Source organism: Phocoena sinus, chromosome 13 (assembly GCF_008692025.1).
Source record: "Phocoena sinus isolate mPhoSin1 chromosome 13, mPhoSin1.pri, whole genome shotgun sequence".
Classification (NCBI taxonomy): domain Eukaryota; kingdom Metazoa; phylum Chordata; class Mammalia; order Artiodactyla; family Phocoenidae; genus Phocoena; species Phocoena sinus.
This window is the reverse complement of record NC_045775.1, coordinates 26,520,933-26,538,299: the sequence shown is the minus strand read 5'-3', so window position 1 is coordinate 26,538,299 and position 17,367 is coordinate 26,520,933. Positions and strand designations below refer to the sequence as shown.

The 17,367-nt window shown below is 41.8% G+C and overlaps 1 protein-coding gene across 1 annotated transcript in view; it reads right to left on the bottom strand.

Annotated features, from left to right (window-relative positions):
- Positions 1–17,367, bottom strand: part of LTBP1 (latent transforming growth factor beta binding protein 1) — a 426,823-nt gene that overhangs the window by 244,547 nt on the left and 164,909 nt on the right. The window contains 1 exon segment of the mRNA XM_032653008.1: positions 9,137–9,300. Coding sequence (XP_032508899.1) covers positions 9,137–9,300 — 164 coding nt within the window.

Below are 17,367 nucleotides of genomic sequence, written 5' to 3'. Positions count from 1 at the left end.
CTAAATTCAAGATAATGGAGTCAAGCAGTAAGCCATTCCTTAAACCCATACCCTTCAACTCGACAGAAAATTGAGTTTTAATAAGTGCATCAGTGAGAGCATTACATTAAATTGGCAATAGAAAGGCATCTGGCTCATCTCACTTTCTTTGTGATATAACTTTGGGAAATAAATCACAAACAAACTTCCTCACTAACTTCATCCTTCCCCATTTGGTAGTTATTTTATTTTCCTGGACTGCATAGGCTGAAGAGGACTGTGTGGCTGCCCTCAAAAACATTTTCACATCATCTGTGATGTTAGTTCCAAGAGGTTTTTCCAACAATATACAAATTCATTATTCCTCCTCCACTTGGAAAAATTATATATACCTGAATATGACAAGCTGGTACAAATGTTCGACTTTTAGGCAACAGATACAAAACTGAGCCCAACTTGTAAGCCAATAAATGCTGCAGGTATGTACTATGTCACATAAATATGACTTCAATATCTATTTTAAGTCCAGCAGCATCTTTAATTTGACTCCAACCTAGGAGTCCAGAGGTAAATGACACAAACGACGGCCAAGTGAACAGCACAAAGTAGGATCAAATGTTATAATCCTCCATCTCTGGGGATGCCCCATCTCTTCAAGATGATTACTTTTCCTCCTGACCATAGCTTTTGGTTCCAAAGCTTGCTACATTGCTTAAATGCTCTCACCCTTGCCAGCAGGCTTGGCAACATGCAAGAGCTTCCTGGGTAAGCAAATGAACCCCTCAGGGAGGTGGTACATGATCCGAGGCAGAGGTGGGCACAGTGCTAGTAGGTTGTCTCTGCCATGTGATGATGGTAACTGACAATACTTTGTGGGTAGTCTAACCCACCCAGAGCAAGCCTACATGTAAGTAAAGAGCCTTCCGTGCACTAGTGGAGTTGGTGCTAGTAGAGCGCCAACATGGAGGAGTAAGAAACAGCCTCCTGTGTCCTTGACGCTACTGTGCTATAGGGATCAGTAAACAAAGGAACCACCGTCTCTGTGTGACACAGGTAGCACACCCTATCCAAGAAAGGGAAGTACTCTCCCCCAGTTCACAGGAGGTAGGGTTTGCTAATTAAGAGCAGGATCAGTTATTTTCAGAAGTAGAGAAAGATCTTCAAGGCGATCCAAGGGACCCACGTACACCACCAGCCTGCTGCTTCTCGTGAGCCCCAGAACAGTTCTACAGGAAGGTCAAGGCATTATCGATTCATTTTACCAGCATGGAATCAAAGAGGTTCAATCACCAGCCCAGGGTCTTGGGACCAGTCAGTAATACACCTGAGCTAGACCACCGAGTGTCAATTGGCATGGTAATGACTAGAGGCAAAATAGGAAAGAAAAAAAAAAAAAAATAGCACAGACAGAAGTGTTTGAAATGGAACTTGAGGTTGTTCCTTAAAAGACTGTCAGTATTTAGAGAGACGCAGCATGGGGAGCAGGAACGCCGTGCAGTGGGAAACTGTACTAAAGGTATGGAAATCTAACTGCACTTTGCCCTGAGTAGAAAGAACACTGCAGTCAGTGTTAAAAATGTAAAATCCAAACTCCAAGCACAGTGTTACAAAGGTGCCCTTTTTCATGCATCTTGCAGATACTGGAATGCGTTCTTTCCTGTGACCCCAAGCCCTGTAGAGACTTCTCAGATGATTATTCTGCTCCCGCGATTTCAGTTGCCCAAGAAGTCACGAAGAAGCTGTGCTGGGTAGGTGTGTACATGCCACCCTCACATGGGCACCTGCAGAGACAATGTACTCTGTCAACCAGAATGAGTTAAGCATCTCCCAAGTGAGGCACGACACCAGCGCTGGGGATAACAACGTGAAGCGGACAGGGCCCTGTCCCCCGTCTGGAGTTCAGTGGAAGAAACAGGCATGGCAACAAGTAAGGGAAGTGAGGCCCTGTAGCCTGAGTGGTGCTTGGCTGACTCTTGCAGAAGCAGTGGGTGATGCCCAGGCAGACTGGGTGCGGGAGCACACCCCCCCAGGCAGAGGCATCAGTGTGAACAGAGGCACAGAAGGCTTGGAGCACTGGGGGACCTTGGCACCCCTAGAGGCTCAGTTTGGCAGAAGCAGAGAGAAAGGGGCACAGCCAGGGAGCCAGGCGGCAGCTGATCCTGGAGGGGCCCCGTGTGCTATGCTAAGCAGTCTGGAGTTTTCCAAAGATCATTCCACATGCTCAAGCTGACAGACTAGGAAAGAACACATGCTTTGTGACATTGTGTTGCAGACTCCAAGGAATTTTGAAAGGTCATTTATCCTAGGCTAGCCTAGCAAGACTCCTTTAAGAAGTCCCATCCACCCCCATGATACAGGCCAGACATAGCTTAAAAGCAGCAATCGATCACACATGACTTTCTCACAGAGCCAGCAGACTGCTGAACCCTCTTTTACCTAAGGTTTTTTTTTAAACTGTTCTGACTACAGGACATACTTTCTATACTACCCACTCTGATGCCCCTCATTTTCCCGGCTTCAGAAATCTTCATCTTCAATCAGATGAAGATTTCTGAAGCCGGGAAAGTGAGGGGCATCAGAAGATTTCTCCCAATTTTGGCTTTTAGGGTCAACCTACTGCTCTTCCTTGGTCCGACCAACCCCTGGAACTACCCTTCCATGAAGCTCCCTTCCACCCACTACCCTCCCCCTAACACACACACGTGTGCGCGTGCGCGCCCTCATAAACAGAACGGATTTTATTTCCCTTACTTAAAAGCTCCAGCCCAAAATCATGTCATCTGTCTTATACAAAATAACGTTGAAGAAAGAAGTGACACAGCTTCTTTGGTAATTTGTTTCTACATCTAAGACCCTATCCTTTTTTAATTATAAATAACCAAGATTCCTTGTGCAATAATTCCAGGACCATTTTTCCACCCAGGGGACAAGATTTGCTTGGCTCTATCCTCTGTACATGAGGCTCTTTATCTAAAGCTATTATTAAATGTGATTCCCTGATACCATACACATCACTGAAACCTAACTCAAAATGACATTTGGAAGAGTATGAATAAATGCTTCTCACACCAGCCTTTGGAGAGGCTCTACAGTTGAAATAACAAACACAGTCACAGAGTTAGATTATTAAGTGTGTGATGTTCCCTCCACGAGTTCATCACTCACACTTCATTTAAGTCTCTGCTTACGTAGCATCTAACCAGAGAGCCCTTCCTAACATGCCCGAAAGTGATCCATACCTCCCACCAACACTCCCCATGATCTCCCCTCTCTCAACTTTTTATTTCTTCATGACATCTATCACTACCTGACATTATATCATATATAATGTTTCTGACAGTATATTTTTGATAGTATACATCTGACAGTAACGTACACCCTCTTGTAGTTTTTAAAAATTTTGGTCGAATACATGTGATGTAAAATTTACCATCTTAACCATTTCTAGGTGTACAGTTCAGTAGCGTTAAGTGTTATATATTCATATACTCTCTCGAATGTTACCTTCAAAACTGAAATTCGGTATTCATGAAATAATTCCTTATTTCCCCCCCTCCACCAACACCAGCAACTACCATTCTCTTTCTCTTAAGAATCTGACTATTCTAGATATTTCATAAGTGGAATCACAGTATTTGTCTTCTCGTGACTGGCTCATTTCATTCAACGTAATGTCCTAAAGGTTCATATAGTATTGATATATAGCCACGTGTTTTTAATATAGCAGGAGAGCAAGGACTTTGCCTATTTTATTCATTGCTATATATTCCTAAAGCTTAAACCAATCCCTGGCACATAGTAGGTGCTCAGTAAGTATACGTTAGATGAATAACGTTCCCAATACCTGCCTTTTAAGGGTGCTTCACAACTTAAATAAAGGCAGTGCTCTACATTATGACATTTACTCAGTATTAGAAGATAATTTTATGAGGCTAGATATATTTTGGAGTAGTTGCACAAGTTCGTAAGCACTCTAACTTGCCCAAATGAAAGGCAACCATCTTCTTAGTACTGTATTGGCTAATCTTTAAAAAACATAAAACCTGTACAATGTGTTAAGGGGAAAATATATGCACCAGTTCAAAGAGTGACATGTTGCCTTTCATTGGTTTCTGTGCTGGATAAACACCAAGGGATCCAAACAATGATAAGAAGGTGAAGGGCTCAGTGTCTGAACTAAGCCGCTCCGCAAAAAGTCTCAATGCTTCTCCCGACTGAGCAGTGATGCTGGTTTATTTAATGCCTCATTGAGAGTGAATTTTTTTCCATCCTTATGAGGAGAACCTACCTAATGAGTGTAGCATCAAGGACGCTTCCATTCCACCCCAAAACACTGTAGTATTGAGTTGGCTTTCTGACATACATGGGGAGATTCCCAGTGTAGGGCAGCAAAGGAACCTCACAATAGGTGAAAGCAGCTAGAGGTTGTCATCATTACTATGGGCTGTTCAGAGCTTATTTAGACTATTAGATCACCAGTTTCCTGCCTAAAAAACTGAGAAACCTTCCCTCTCTCTTTTTCAGAATGATAAATATCAATGTCCCCTTTTCAGAGAACTTCTTTAGTAAGTTCTGAAAGAGTAAAAGCCAAATTCCTAAGCTTGAAATTCAAGGTGCTCCACAGCCGTGCCCCAGCCTACCTTCCCAGACTTGCCATCCAGGATCACTGCCCTTCATGCTTTCACCAGTAAATGCAACTCCTCTCAGTTTCCACAAACCACCTGTGCCTGCATGTCTCCATGCCTCATTCAAATGGGTAAATTCTTCCTTCCCTTATCAACCTTACCTCTCCCTTCCCATCCATCTTTATTTTGGAACGTATCGTCGTGTCAAGTTGCACTGCCCCCATCAGTCTGCCGTCAGACAACCTACTACTATGAGCCAACATGTTTAGCAGCTGGGGAGAGCACAAAGAACTGAACAGAAAAGTCACATGCCATCCCTTCTCTCTCAAAGTATTCTTCCTCAGCTAGAAGTGGAATCTCCTCTTCTGAGGTCCTGCTATGAGCTTTCTACCTTTAATGAGGGTTATTTACATACACTCCTCATCTCCTCCTCAAAGCATAAGCTCTTCGAGGGCAGCTTTACGATTTTCTTGTCCTGGAAAATCTAGCACAATGTTGTCTACATAATCACTTAACACATGGTCATAGCAGGCAACACAGGAAGAGAAGAGGTTTTTAGACTCTGGAATAAGAAAACCTGACTTAAAGTCACCTTTGATCAAACCACTAAAGCCTTGGTACTCACATCTATAAAATATGGATACTACCATTTACCTCTCTCAGGGGAAGCAAGCACCAAATGAAATACCATGGGATCATAGTTTTTAAATTCTCAAATACTTTTTATCAGCATTCAATTGGTGCTAATGAAACGTGAGTCCCTCATAACTCCTCAGAGAAAGCAGCATCACATAAACCAAATGTGTTAGCTTTGCAATTGTGATTGCCTTTCAATCTCTCTCTCTCCAAGTAAGATATGCCAAGCAACAGTATTATTTTATTTGAAATATTCTACTTGTGGCAACAGAGAATTCCTATGTTTTTCTTATTAGAGAAAACTTATAACTCCATAAGCAACAACTTAGAAGTCCCAGGAGGTCATCTTCATTATACCCCCATGAAATGCAAAGAAGCCATGAAAACCGGGGATATGTTTCCATTTTGTAAAAAGGCAAAGGCAGGAAAGTGCAAGGAGGCAAAGGTCAGAATGCCACAACAAAAGTGGTATTTAGAGTTTGCTTTACAGAAAATTCCCCTTCATGTAAATATTCTGTTATATCATGTCAGTATCACATTCACAAAAATGAGTTTCTCTTAGAATCTCAGAGTCTTCCCTTGGACATCATCTTCATTCAGGCCTCGCTTTTAGAGTCACATTGAGTAGAAGTTAAGGTTATTTCTCCCACTGAACTCCCAGGAAAAGAGAGTACATGCTTACTTGTCACAAGAAATGCACCTGCCTCTCACATCTGACCAGCCCAGACTCATAGTCACCATAGACCAGAAAGAAAAAACAGGAGCAGCACAAAAAAGGGAGGAAGGAACCTATGTCACCGCTGTGCCTACTAAACCCACCACCTACCTATTATCACCTGCATTGTGTGGATGAGTGACCTGAACCTGGAAAGGACAGTGAGCCAGGTAAGCACGACCAATGGATATGAAGAAGCCAGCATTCGAACCCAGGGCTATTTGACTCCCGGTTGCTAATTCTCTTTTATACCATCTGGCCTTCCCAGAAAACCCAACTCCCTCAGGTTCTTCCCTTACTTGTCCCTCCTACACATCACAGTCAGACCCCAGAGAGTTAAAGAGGACACAAGGAGACCTGGGCTCTAGCCCCAGCTAACTGAATTGCTGTGTAACGAAGGGAGACTCACTTAAGTCAGTGTACCTCTGTTTCCTTGTCCAAAAAAATGGTGACAATAATATCCATTCTACCTCTTTCCAAATAACTGGACATCACCATGGAAATGTTAAAAATTATTTCTGCTCTTCCGATCATCAAAGTGGATTATTTAATTAAGGTGCCGTAACTATGAAATCTACATGGTTTTCCCTGTATTATTTTGACTCCTTGGGGCAGGGGTCAGCAAAGGCTGGCACTAGCGTCAAATTCAGGCCACTGACTGTTTTTGTAATGCAGCCACACCCTTCCCGTACCTACCATCTCTGGCTGTTGTCACGATACCACACGGGGTTGAGTGCTTGTGACGCACACTGTATGGGCTGCAAAGTCTAAAATATTTACTATCTGGCCCCTTAAAGTTTACCAGTCCCCACCTTTTAGTAGCCTTAAATATCAGAGGCTAAAGAGTAGCTGACAAGTTACAATACATTTTGAATTGTCCTCAAACTACTATTTTCCATGTAACACATCTTATTTGTCAAAAGATTTAACATATTGTAAATATAGTGAGAAAAAATCAATCAGAAAACCACTTCCTGTAAGTAATAACATTATATTAAACCAGTAAATCCCCAGAAGATATCTTACATGCCTAAAAATGAATTTTGAAATTCTCTGTATTTCTAGAGAATCATAATCTCTAAATTCTACAAAATTACCATCTTCAGTAAAATAATTTTTAAAACTTGTCTGTCAGATTACCCTATATTTGAAGTACAGAAGAGAAATAGCTCAGGAAAGAAATGAAACAATTCCCATGATTTCCAATGTGAAACTATTCATTACTATGCCCTCTCCCTTTTACTATTATTTTTTTTAATTAAACTACTTTGCCAATCCTTTTGTGGCAGAGTTTTAGTGCCAGTTTTGAGATTTTTTGGTAAATAGTTGTGTCCCATTTTGTATTTTGAATAGGCTGTGTGTATCCTGTTCCTAAACATCTGCTCTAATGCCAGAGAGGAAAGTGTGCAGCATGTTTTAACAAGAAGACTTCCTCTGCTTCTCAAAGCCTTCAAATATTTAGTTTCGAAGTGAATACACTGTAAGCCAAAAAATTACCACCCACCCAATTACTCTGTCATTCCTACTGTAAAGGTTTATGAAAAATGCCAAAAGGAAGAGGAGCAGACATTATCGATGATGATGGAGGAAGAAAAGCAATGAGAGTAAGGAAGGCAAACAAGGAAAGTAAAAATGGGAATAAGCCATTTAGCCCATAATCATCTAATTGGGAATTGCTTTTTCTCTTCCTTGTCTACAGCCCTGTAAAACAGCTGAAAAACAATTTGGCTTATTACTGATAAAAAGTCCTAGGATTTTAGAGATGGACTGAATTTTAGACATCACTAAATATAAGCCACTTATTTTATGGATGAGAAACACTAAGGTCCAGAAATATTAACTGTCGCACCCTGTGGATTAGCTAGTTACTGGCAGGACCAGGACCAGAATCTAGTTTCCTGATCATCAGTTTAACACACTTCCCATTAGACTCAGCTCTCTGTCCTGCTAGAGCATACTGTGCCCTTTGGCACCTAACAGTTAAATTCTTTTAAAAAATATGCCTGAAGTACCCCTATCATAGCCAGGAAATTAACAATACCCCTTTAAATAGTATCTATGGGCACATGTTTTTTCCAAGTATAGACTATCGAGAGCAGTGCTATGACCTCAACAGAAACCAGAGTCACAGTAAAACAGTAGGATAATCAAAGAGCTAATAAGGACTTCGAACTGCCTCCTTGTATTTTGTCTTGATGGAAATCAGTTTGAAACAGACACCCCCCGCCACCTCCTAGACATATGCTCTCAAGACTAAACAGCAATATTCCATAAAAAGACCAGATCTAGCCAGTGTTATTATCTGTCTGACATTTGGGTTATTCTTGTGAGTAACTCATAAAGTATCGTGGGTGTCTGTGATTATTTGAGTACACATGGCAAACCATAATTGGTCAAAAAATAATAAAAGGCATTTTTCTGTGACAAAAATACCATATTGCGTGACAACATGGCAGTGTGACAGCATTCAGTGGTCCGCAATACTTTCTCCATTTACAAAGTAGTAAAAAAGAGACAAGAATTTAAAAGTAAAAAGCCTTTTTGCAGTAACTACCATAGTTCATATTTAAATTACAAAAGATTAAAAGGCTTTAAGTGCTGACAGTAATCCACTAGCATATCTTCTCCCAAATCCATGTCATATTTCAACTTATAATTTAGCCTTTTGATACACAGCAGAAACGTGGCAAAAGATGCAAGTCTGTATCCCTTTCTACAACTGAAATACAGATTTTTGACAATTTTTAGAAACTTTTTAGAACCTGGCTATTTATGACATAAAAGTTTAATCACTACCATCTAAATTTTATAACATGAATCAAATCTAACATAAATTCTACTTATCACTGAGCAGATAAAATTTTGAAATTGATCAATGCAAGCTGTACATTAGGGTCTTAATTTAAAGCCTCTTCCCTTCTGTCCTACTGATACCTCCCCATCATCACAAGGCTGTATACATGATAAACAATTAGGAGCAATACTCTCCTTGCCATCTCTCTCAGAAACCAAATACCAAGTTAAAAATTATTCCGAAAGTAATTTAAAGGATCTCATGAAAGCAGCATATGCGTACTCATAGACAGAAACCCATTCAAGCAGAGAGCAGTGTGAATGGAGGGGGTGTCTAAATGCTACAATCTCAAACTCTAGTCGGCAAGGACAGTTAGAACTCACCCACTCGGAAGTTCGTGGCTGTCAGGGTGTCGGCAGCGTGACCGTTCTCACTAATAAGAGTGGTGGTGTTCCCCTTCTCACAGCTGTTCTGACAGCTGCCCTTGGTGCAGGTCACTTTACAGATGCTCGGAGTAAAGACCACCTTGATGCGGCCAGTGTGGTTACTCACTAGGAGTGGAGGCAGGGAGAAAAAGAACAACAAACACATCAGCTTAGTATCCATGAACTTGCCTTGGAAGGTTAAAAAAAAAAAAAAAAAAAAAAGGAAAAAGAGAAAGGAAAGGAGGGAGAGGGGGAAAGAGAGAGCCCACAACCCGACAGGTTAAGGAAAGAGGGAAGCCTTTAGTGCTCGCTGCTCTGTATCCAGTGGTGTCTCTGAAACAGGAGTAGGAAGCTTAGCAAACAGAACTCTGGGATGCACTCCAAAACCACATTTGAAGTCGAGTCACTGGAGTGGGATTACTAACCACAATGCTGCACTTTATTCACGGGCAGACAAAGAGCAGTACGGAGGGCACGACAGATGAAAGAGCCAGCCCTGACAGGCAGATGTAATGCACAGAGGTTGGCCGTGCACCTAGTGGTGAATAAACTCTTGTGTCCTCAACTTGCATACTTTCCCTGTTCCTCCACTTATTAAGTCACTATTTGCAGCCCGACCCCTGGAAATGTTTTAGGCATGCAGCATGTCTGAAAACATCTGTCTCAAATCTCCTGGCACTCCCAGCTGAAGTGATCAAACCCTGTGACGCAGCTGCAGGAGCCCAGTGCTTTTTCACAACTCCGGGCACTCCTTCTCCATATGAATTTATGCAACCTATATTTTGTTTTACTGTGAACAGGGTCCATCTAAGAAAAGGAGGCCAAGGCCCTGGGCTAAAGGATTGCCTCGGTTAAAATGCCACCCTGGAGCTCTCACTGCGGCTCCTCACAAGCCACCTAAAGGAGGTATTTCTTTCATTCATACAGCCCTCTTCTAAAAACCAGATGCTATCACCTGTTACACAGCAGGGGCAGCACAATATCACATAATGGACAGTCATCTTCAAGTCAGATCCTGGGTGGTAATCCTGGCTCAGCCATGCTACGACTCTGGACCTGTCATTTCACCTTTTCTCCAAAACATGAGAGAATTAGAAATGATGTTTTCCAGCCAGTTTTAATTTTCTATGTTTATCAGGGGTCAGCAAGCAATGGCCCTGGGATCAAATCAGGCCCACTGCCTGCTTTTGTAAATAAAGTTTTATTGGAACACAGCCACTCGTGCATTTACATACTGTCTACGGCTGCTTTTGTGCAGTAACAACAGAGTTGCAGAGAGAAGGGATGGCCTCAACCAGGACTGCCACTTGCAGCCAGGCCCCTATATAAACTCGGGCAAAGCACAATACAGAAACCCTATTTTGACATCCACATTTGTGAAATGCCCCCAGCCAGGTCCTTCCGCTTCCCAGGAGCCTAGGCAGAAAGCAAAAATGGTAGCAGCAGCTCAAGACAGCGGAAGAGACATGATTCATCTTTGAAGCTTTAAGGCTGATTGGAAGCAGTGCCCTTCCTGTGGTCACTGTTACTGCAGTGGGCAAAGGAAAGCCTGCCTTTGGGTCAGCCTATCTTCTACCATCCCCTGCCCAACAGAAGAGATTCTCCCCCTTTATATTGCTTTGGTTTGACCAGCATTGTGTTTTCAGAAAATCATCCAAGAAGCCTCTAAAGGCCCACAACAAAATAAAATGTGGTCAAGTCTGAGCTTGGAAACAAAAACCTTACCCAAAGGAGCCGTTAGAATTTCAAGGTTGGAATGGGACATCAAAGGTTTTCTGACAACTTTTATTTGAACATCTCTAGTGACGGGGAACTCATTACCTGCTAAGATGGCACATTCTAGTTATGGGCAGTCCCTAACAAGTGCTATTCTTAAGCTGAAGTTACGTCCTCACAGTCAGCTGCACCCATTAATCCTAATTCACCTCCCCACATTCTCACAATCTAATGCCTCTTCCACCTGACAGCCCTTCATCTCCTCACAGACATTACCACAGAAGCCAAGAAAGCTGACGTTACAAGGGACCTGAAGAGATCCACTTGGGTTGGCCCTCTCGCTTAAAAGAAAATGATTCTTCTGGAGCAGAGATACCCTCAGTTCTTTTCAAATGGTTTTCCAAGACTGTTTCTCATTCACCCGTGGTTCTAATGCAAGAGATCAAGACACATAGTCTGGTGTGTGAAGATATCCTAGTGGCCAACCAGGTCTTCCAGCCCCTTGCAAGACGGCATCCAGAAACTTTTTCCACAAACAGCCAAATAGTAAATATTTTAGAGCTGTAGGCCTAAAGGACTCTGTTGCAACTATTCAACTCTGCTGCGGTAGCAGGAAAGCAGATTGTCAACAACAGTATGTCAATGAATGAGTGTGACTGTGTCCCAATAAAACTTTATTGAAAGACACAGTTTTCAAACCAGTGCTTTAAATGTTTTCAGGACATTTAAAATTTCTCTAGGACTATACCTCATCAATTTTAAAAACTACAATGGAATGCTGATTCTACAACAGACAAAACTCACCTAGTTTGATTTTTTTTTTTTTTTTTTTTACAGTAGAAGAAAAAAAAAAATCAGCTTACTCTAAGTTGTCAGACCAAGCTTACAAATATCTTGAGAATACTGTGTGTGTGTAAGGGTGTGAAGCCCAAGAGAAAAAAGAGACAACATCGTCCCACTTCAAAAGAATATAAACTTCTTTGTTTTTTTCTGGCCCTTGGAACAATAATGAAGTTGGAAATGGTGTGCCAACTATTTTGTCTTCTCTGGCATTAACTCTCAGTACCAGCAGCTGCCATGCAGATGCTCATACCATCACCTAAATTATGCTCACTTCAGCGAACTGAGACATCCAAAGAAAGCAGGCCCTTAATCATTATGCCCATGTTACCTCCCAGCTATAGTAGTCACTTTATAGGCACTTGAGATTCTCTGGGCTTATTGTTTTAAAAAAAACTTAGTATGTTTCTTTGCCAAAAAAAATTCTTTTTGGCCTGGAATCATCTGTATTTTCAAGAGGCAGAGACAGTTTCATATGACTTAATTCTGATTTTTATAATGTTCACATCTTCTTGGAAGCAGAAAATACATTTTATTTCATATTTCCCCCCTCGTGTTTCATAAGCATTCTGCTATAAAGTAATCTAATTCTAAAAGAGACCCTTATACTCTCAGATGATCCTCTTGTGTCTACAGGAAGCATTTATAATACTTCTCCATTCTTATTAGTTAAGTTTTCCACAATCTCAAAATCGGCATTGAAAAACTTAACTGTTTGACACTAGACTGTCATCCATAGCTCTGAGAGGACCTCCGTAAACATTAAATGCATTAGATAATATTCTCTCCTTGTGTTCACTCCTTTAAAATCATTTCCACTACTTTAAAATCATTTCCACATTATCTAGGGTATTGTGTAAAAGAGTTTAAGTTTTAAAGCACTCAAAACTAACATACAGTGCTCTGAGTTTCAAATTCCTCAATGTGACAAGCTGAAGACAATACTACTCATCTCTCAAGAGCTCAGTGGGACTTCAGTGACAGTGGCCTTTCCTACACAGGCCATTTGCTGTTTAAGAGGCATCTTCCTCAAATGCCTTGAATAAATTAATACCTAAGGACCCCTAGTGCCTTCTGTAAAGTAGGTAACCCAATAAATGTGGAACAAAGTGACTCAAACGATGACTGTACAACCCCACAGAGATCGGGGCGTACAGGATGCTGGAGGCCATTCTGGTCCAAGAGCCTTGCTTCACCAGTGATGAGAGTGAAGCCCACGGGTCAAATCAGTGGAAGAAGATCATCCCTAGCTGCACGCATTGGCTGATTAAGAATTACAAACCTGAGAAGCCAAAGTCAGACGAGTCAGGAGTTAACAGGGCAACTGTTGGCACAGTTTTCTTGCTTGGTCCCTCTGACAAAAACATGTGAGTTACCCTGTAGGTAAATCAGCCCCAGAAATGTCAACCAGGCACTTTCAAACTTTGGGTTTTAGAGTCCTTGGCTAGAAACAGATTGCCTGGAGCCACACAGCACCTCCACTGGGCCTCCTAGTCAGTCAGTCAAGACACTCAAAAGTCAACATCCCGTCTGCAGCTTCTGCCAGACCCTGTGTGCATTCATACCTCCAAGAAGAGGTGCTGGCACGTGGGTTAAAACAAACCACAGACATTCAGACTGAATGGCAAATGGGATGGAAGTGGAGCTGATACCCTCCCCAATATAAAAAGCTTTCATTTCTGCTTCCCAATCATTAACGACAGAGCAAAATTCAAAAATGTGAACACTGTTCTTGACAGATGGACTTCAGTCTAGCTGCCATCTTTCAGTCATTAAACTAGGATGTGACCAAAAGCAAAGGCAGCTAAAGAAATAAATATAACGAGTTCAAGACTCACATCAGAGGTCATGAACAAAGAGTCTCGCCTCTGCATTCAACCAGAATGCTGCGACAGCACTTCAGCATTCATCCGACTTCAACAAGGGGAGGCCAACCAGCGCCGGCAGTATCCTCTGCGAAGGAGAAGCATCCGGCCCTGTTGACTGAGTGGGACTTCGGAGCCGAGTCAATACCCAGGTCACGTGGGAGAAAAACTGAGCTAACAGCTCATTCTCCCATTTTGCAATCCATTGCCTGCCGGGAGGCCAAGAATTCTTTGAAGGACAAATCATAAACGTATTAAATAATGCTTAGAATAACAAGACTTGATCGTTCAGCTCTCCAGCCTTGCTGAACTCCTCCAGGACTCTTAAAATAATGCCCACAGAATACTCTGTTCCTCAAGGAAGGTGCTATGTAAATAGAAATCAGTATCAAATCGATTACTTCATCAGATTGCCCCAGTCATGGAAAATTCTCCAAGAGGGAAGGAAACTCAGAGATCTCTAGTTCTGCTGTGGGCACTTCCTCAGATAAGAATCTAGTGTTACTTTCCAGTACCACCTCTTGTAGCTTTTCCACATAGAACTAACTAAATGAAGAGGTAGAGAAAGAGTTGGTACGCAGGTGATATAAAGTAAAACATCTGTGCTTCCTCCTCCTTTCCATGTTCCCTTAATATTCACTGAAGGAAACGGTATCACTTACTCATCTCTTACAGATACATGTATGATTTCTTTCCATTTTTATACATGTAAAGAGACAGGCCTATAGTGAGGCAAAGAAGGCGAGTATATTAAATCATTTAATACAAGAATACGTTTCTGGATATATTCTGAGTTTTTTGAAGAATTGCTTAGTTCTCAAAAAGCAGGTACTAAACATAAGCCATGTTTAAAAATGTAACGACAGTCCCCAAAATATTCATTTGGCAGAAATGCAGCAGATGGTTAACTAGTTAACACTCAAGTATGACGTCACTTATTATTTCATGGAGAAAATAGAAGCTACGAAGCCAGGCCTACCAACCTACCTGGATCTATAGTTGTCCTGCCTCCTTCCCGATGAAGAAGGTGGTTCTACCTAAAGCCAACCCTTCCACTAAAGCAATGCATCCTCTTCCTCTCTTGCCGAAAGACTTCCTCCCCGTTCATTTCCATCAGCAGGCAAACCCGCTGTACTGCGCCCCATCTGTCGAAAACACCTCTCCTCTCATCGTCCCCATCCCACTCTCTTGCAGCTGTCACTCTATTTCCCAGCTCTCCTTAAAGAAAAACCCCTCCAAAGAGCTGCCCTACTGGCTGCCTCCACCACCTCCCCTCCCGTTCTCTCTTGAACCTGCCACAGCCAAGCTTTTGCTGTCAACCCTTCACCAAAGCTGCCCCTGTGAAGGTCACCACTGGCCCCCATGTTGCCAAAACCAACAGTACATCCTCTGGCTCCTTATGACTCAAACTTCCAGCCTATTTGACACAGAAGAACCACTCTGCTTCGTGCTACTCTTTCTTTACTCGGCTTCTAGGTTACCCTGTTCTCTCACGGTTCTCTCCTGCCTTGCTGGCCACTGCTCCTCATGACCCTGTCCAGGGGAAGCCCTAGAGCTCAGTCTTTGTAGCCTTTTCCTTTCCATACTGACTTCCCAGATGCTATTCTCCTGTCTTATCTCATGGATTTAGATACCATCTACAGATTTCTGTAGAGAAAATGTTTAACTCTAGCCTGGACCCCCTCGACCTTGTATATGTGCATATGAGTACTACAGATGTGTGTCCAAGAATCCAGCTGTCCAGCTGCTTATGAGACTTTACTAGGTAGGTGTCTAAGGTCTAGTGGCTGTCCCAAGAAAACATTCAAAATTAAGCTTCGATCCCTCTCTGTATCCACATCCAAACCTGTTCCTTTTCAAGTCTTCCCCCATCTCTGAAAATGGCAAGTCTATTCTTCATCCTTTTTTGGTCATCTGAGACTCAATACAACAAGCAAACCCTGTTAACTCTATCTCCAGAGGGGACAATTTTTCACCACCTTCATGGCAAACACTGGTGCAATTCACTATCATCTTCTGTCTGGATTATTTCGACAGTCTCCCAGTTGGACTTCCTGCTACCAGCTTTGCCCTCCTACAGCTTTTTCCCACACGGCATTCAGTGCATCCTTTAATGTATGGCAGTCAGATCATGGCACTCCTCCCTTCAGTGGCTTCCCATCTCATTCCGAATACAAGCCAAAGGCCTCACAAGGGCCTACTGGGCTCTCAACAAGCTGTGAGCTCCCTGACCTTGTCTCTTACACATGTTCCCGAAGCACTCCCTCTGGCCTCCTTGCTATTCCTCACATACTGGGCACACTCCTATCTCAGGGAACCTCCTGTTCCCTCTGCCTAGAATACTCTTCCCCAGATATACATGGCTTCCTCCCTCACCTTCGAGACTTCACCAGAACGTCACATGACCAGGAGGTTTTTCCCGACTACCTGGCATAAAACTGCAACATCCCACACCCATTGATTCCCTGTGTCCTGTTTTACGTTTCCTATTTATAAGTACGCTTTATAGATTTAGCATTGGATCACTGTCATAAAAACACAGGCTCCATGAGGGCGGGAATGTGTCTGGTCACTACTAAATACTCAACATGTGTCTCATAGCAAGTGCTCAAGAAATATCAAATGAATGAATAAACTTCACTGACAGAGAACTAAAGAAATAACATTTATCTAAGGGATAACTGTCAGTAATTTTTTTAAAAAAATAAAGAACACTTCTATGAAACCTTTAGCCTCAAAACATTTATTTTATGCTATATTTGTCAGAGAGAAATCTTTTAGTCATAAAAGCTTCAGATCAAGGGAAAGCACAAGCTGTTATTCAGGAAACCCTGCAATCATTACTAAACATTTTTCCCTAAAATCATTAAAACATTACCCAAAAGTGGCCATTACCAAAAAATTTTCAATTAAACATGCCAATGACAGAATAACTGAATAAACAGGAAACAAATTTCTCAAGCACTTTTTCAAAAGAAAAACAATTACTTGCTCCCAAAATTCCACAATGTATCATGCAAAAATCAAATTGACACATAAGGGAAAACTTCCACTAATTTTATAAATAAAACTGATGATGATGTCCAAGGATTTTAGTTTTTTAATATATTTCTGATTTACTTAGTATTCATTCCCTTTGTTAGGCTAAGAACAACTAGGAAATTAAAAACACTACTACCCAGATTCTTCGAGTCTGATGTGAATTGCCACTAAGCCATTAAATCCACCCAAAAAGAGAAATACACTTTGGTTCCCAGCTCAGGGAGACTGGGAGAGGGACTATCCAGAAGTCCAGCGATAAAGATGGCAGATTTCATCCCAAATTTCCACTTATTTTAGAAGTTGGGTCTCATTTCCCATTTCACTAATTTAATCTTTGCTTTAGCTTGACTCGAGATTTAAGGACTAGGATTTTCACCTAGAATCGCACGTTTTCTCAACTTCAACCTTGCCCTGCCAGCCAGACTCCACTACCCCCATTAGGACTTTAAAAAGCACACCTTGAGACTATGGGATTGTTTTAATCTTTCCTTTTTCTCCCTGGAGTTTTCTCTCTTTAAATACCAAACCTAAGTTCTCTTCTCTAGAAATATAATAAAAGGTCCTATTTTTATCCCTGGAACAAAATCAAATACGTTTCAAGGTATAATATATTTTACAGTCAAGAGAAGCTAACTTTTACCCAATAAGTAGTTTACTCACCCAGCAGGATCTGACCCAGTATATTTGGGGAAAGAAAATATAGTTGGTAATAAAAGTAGAGAACTAGCAA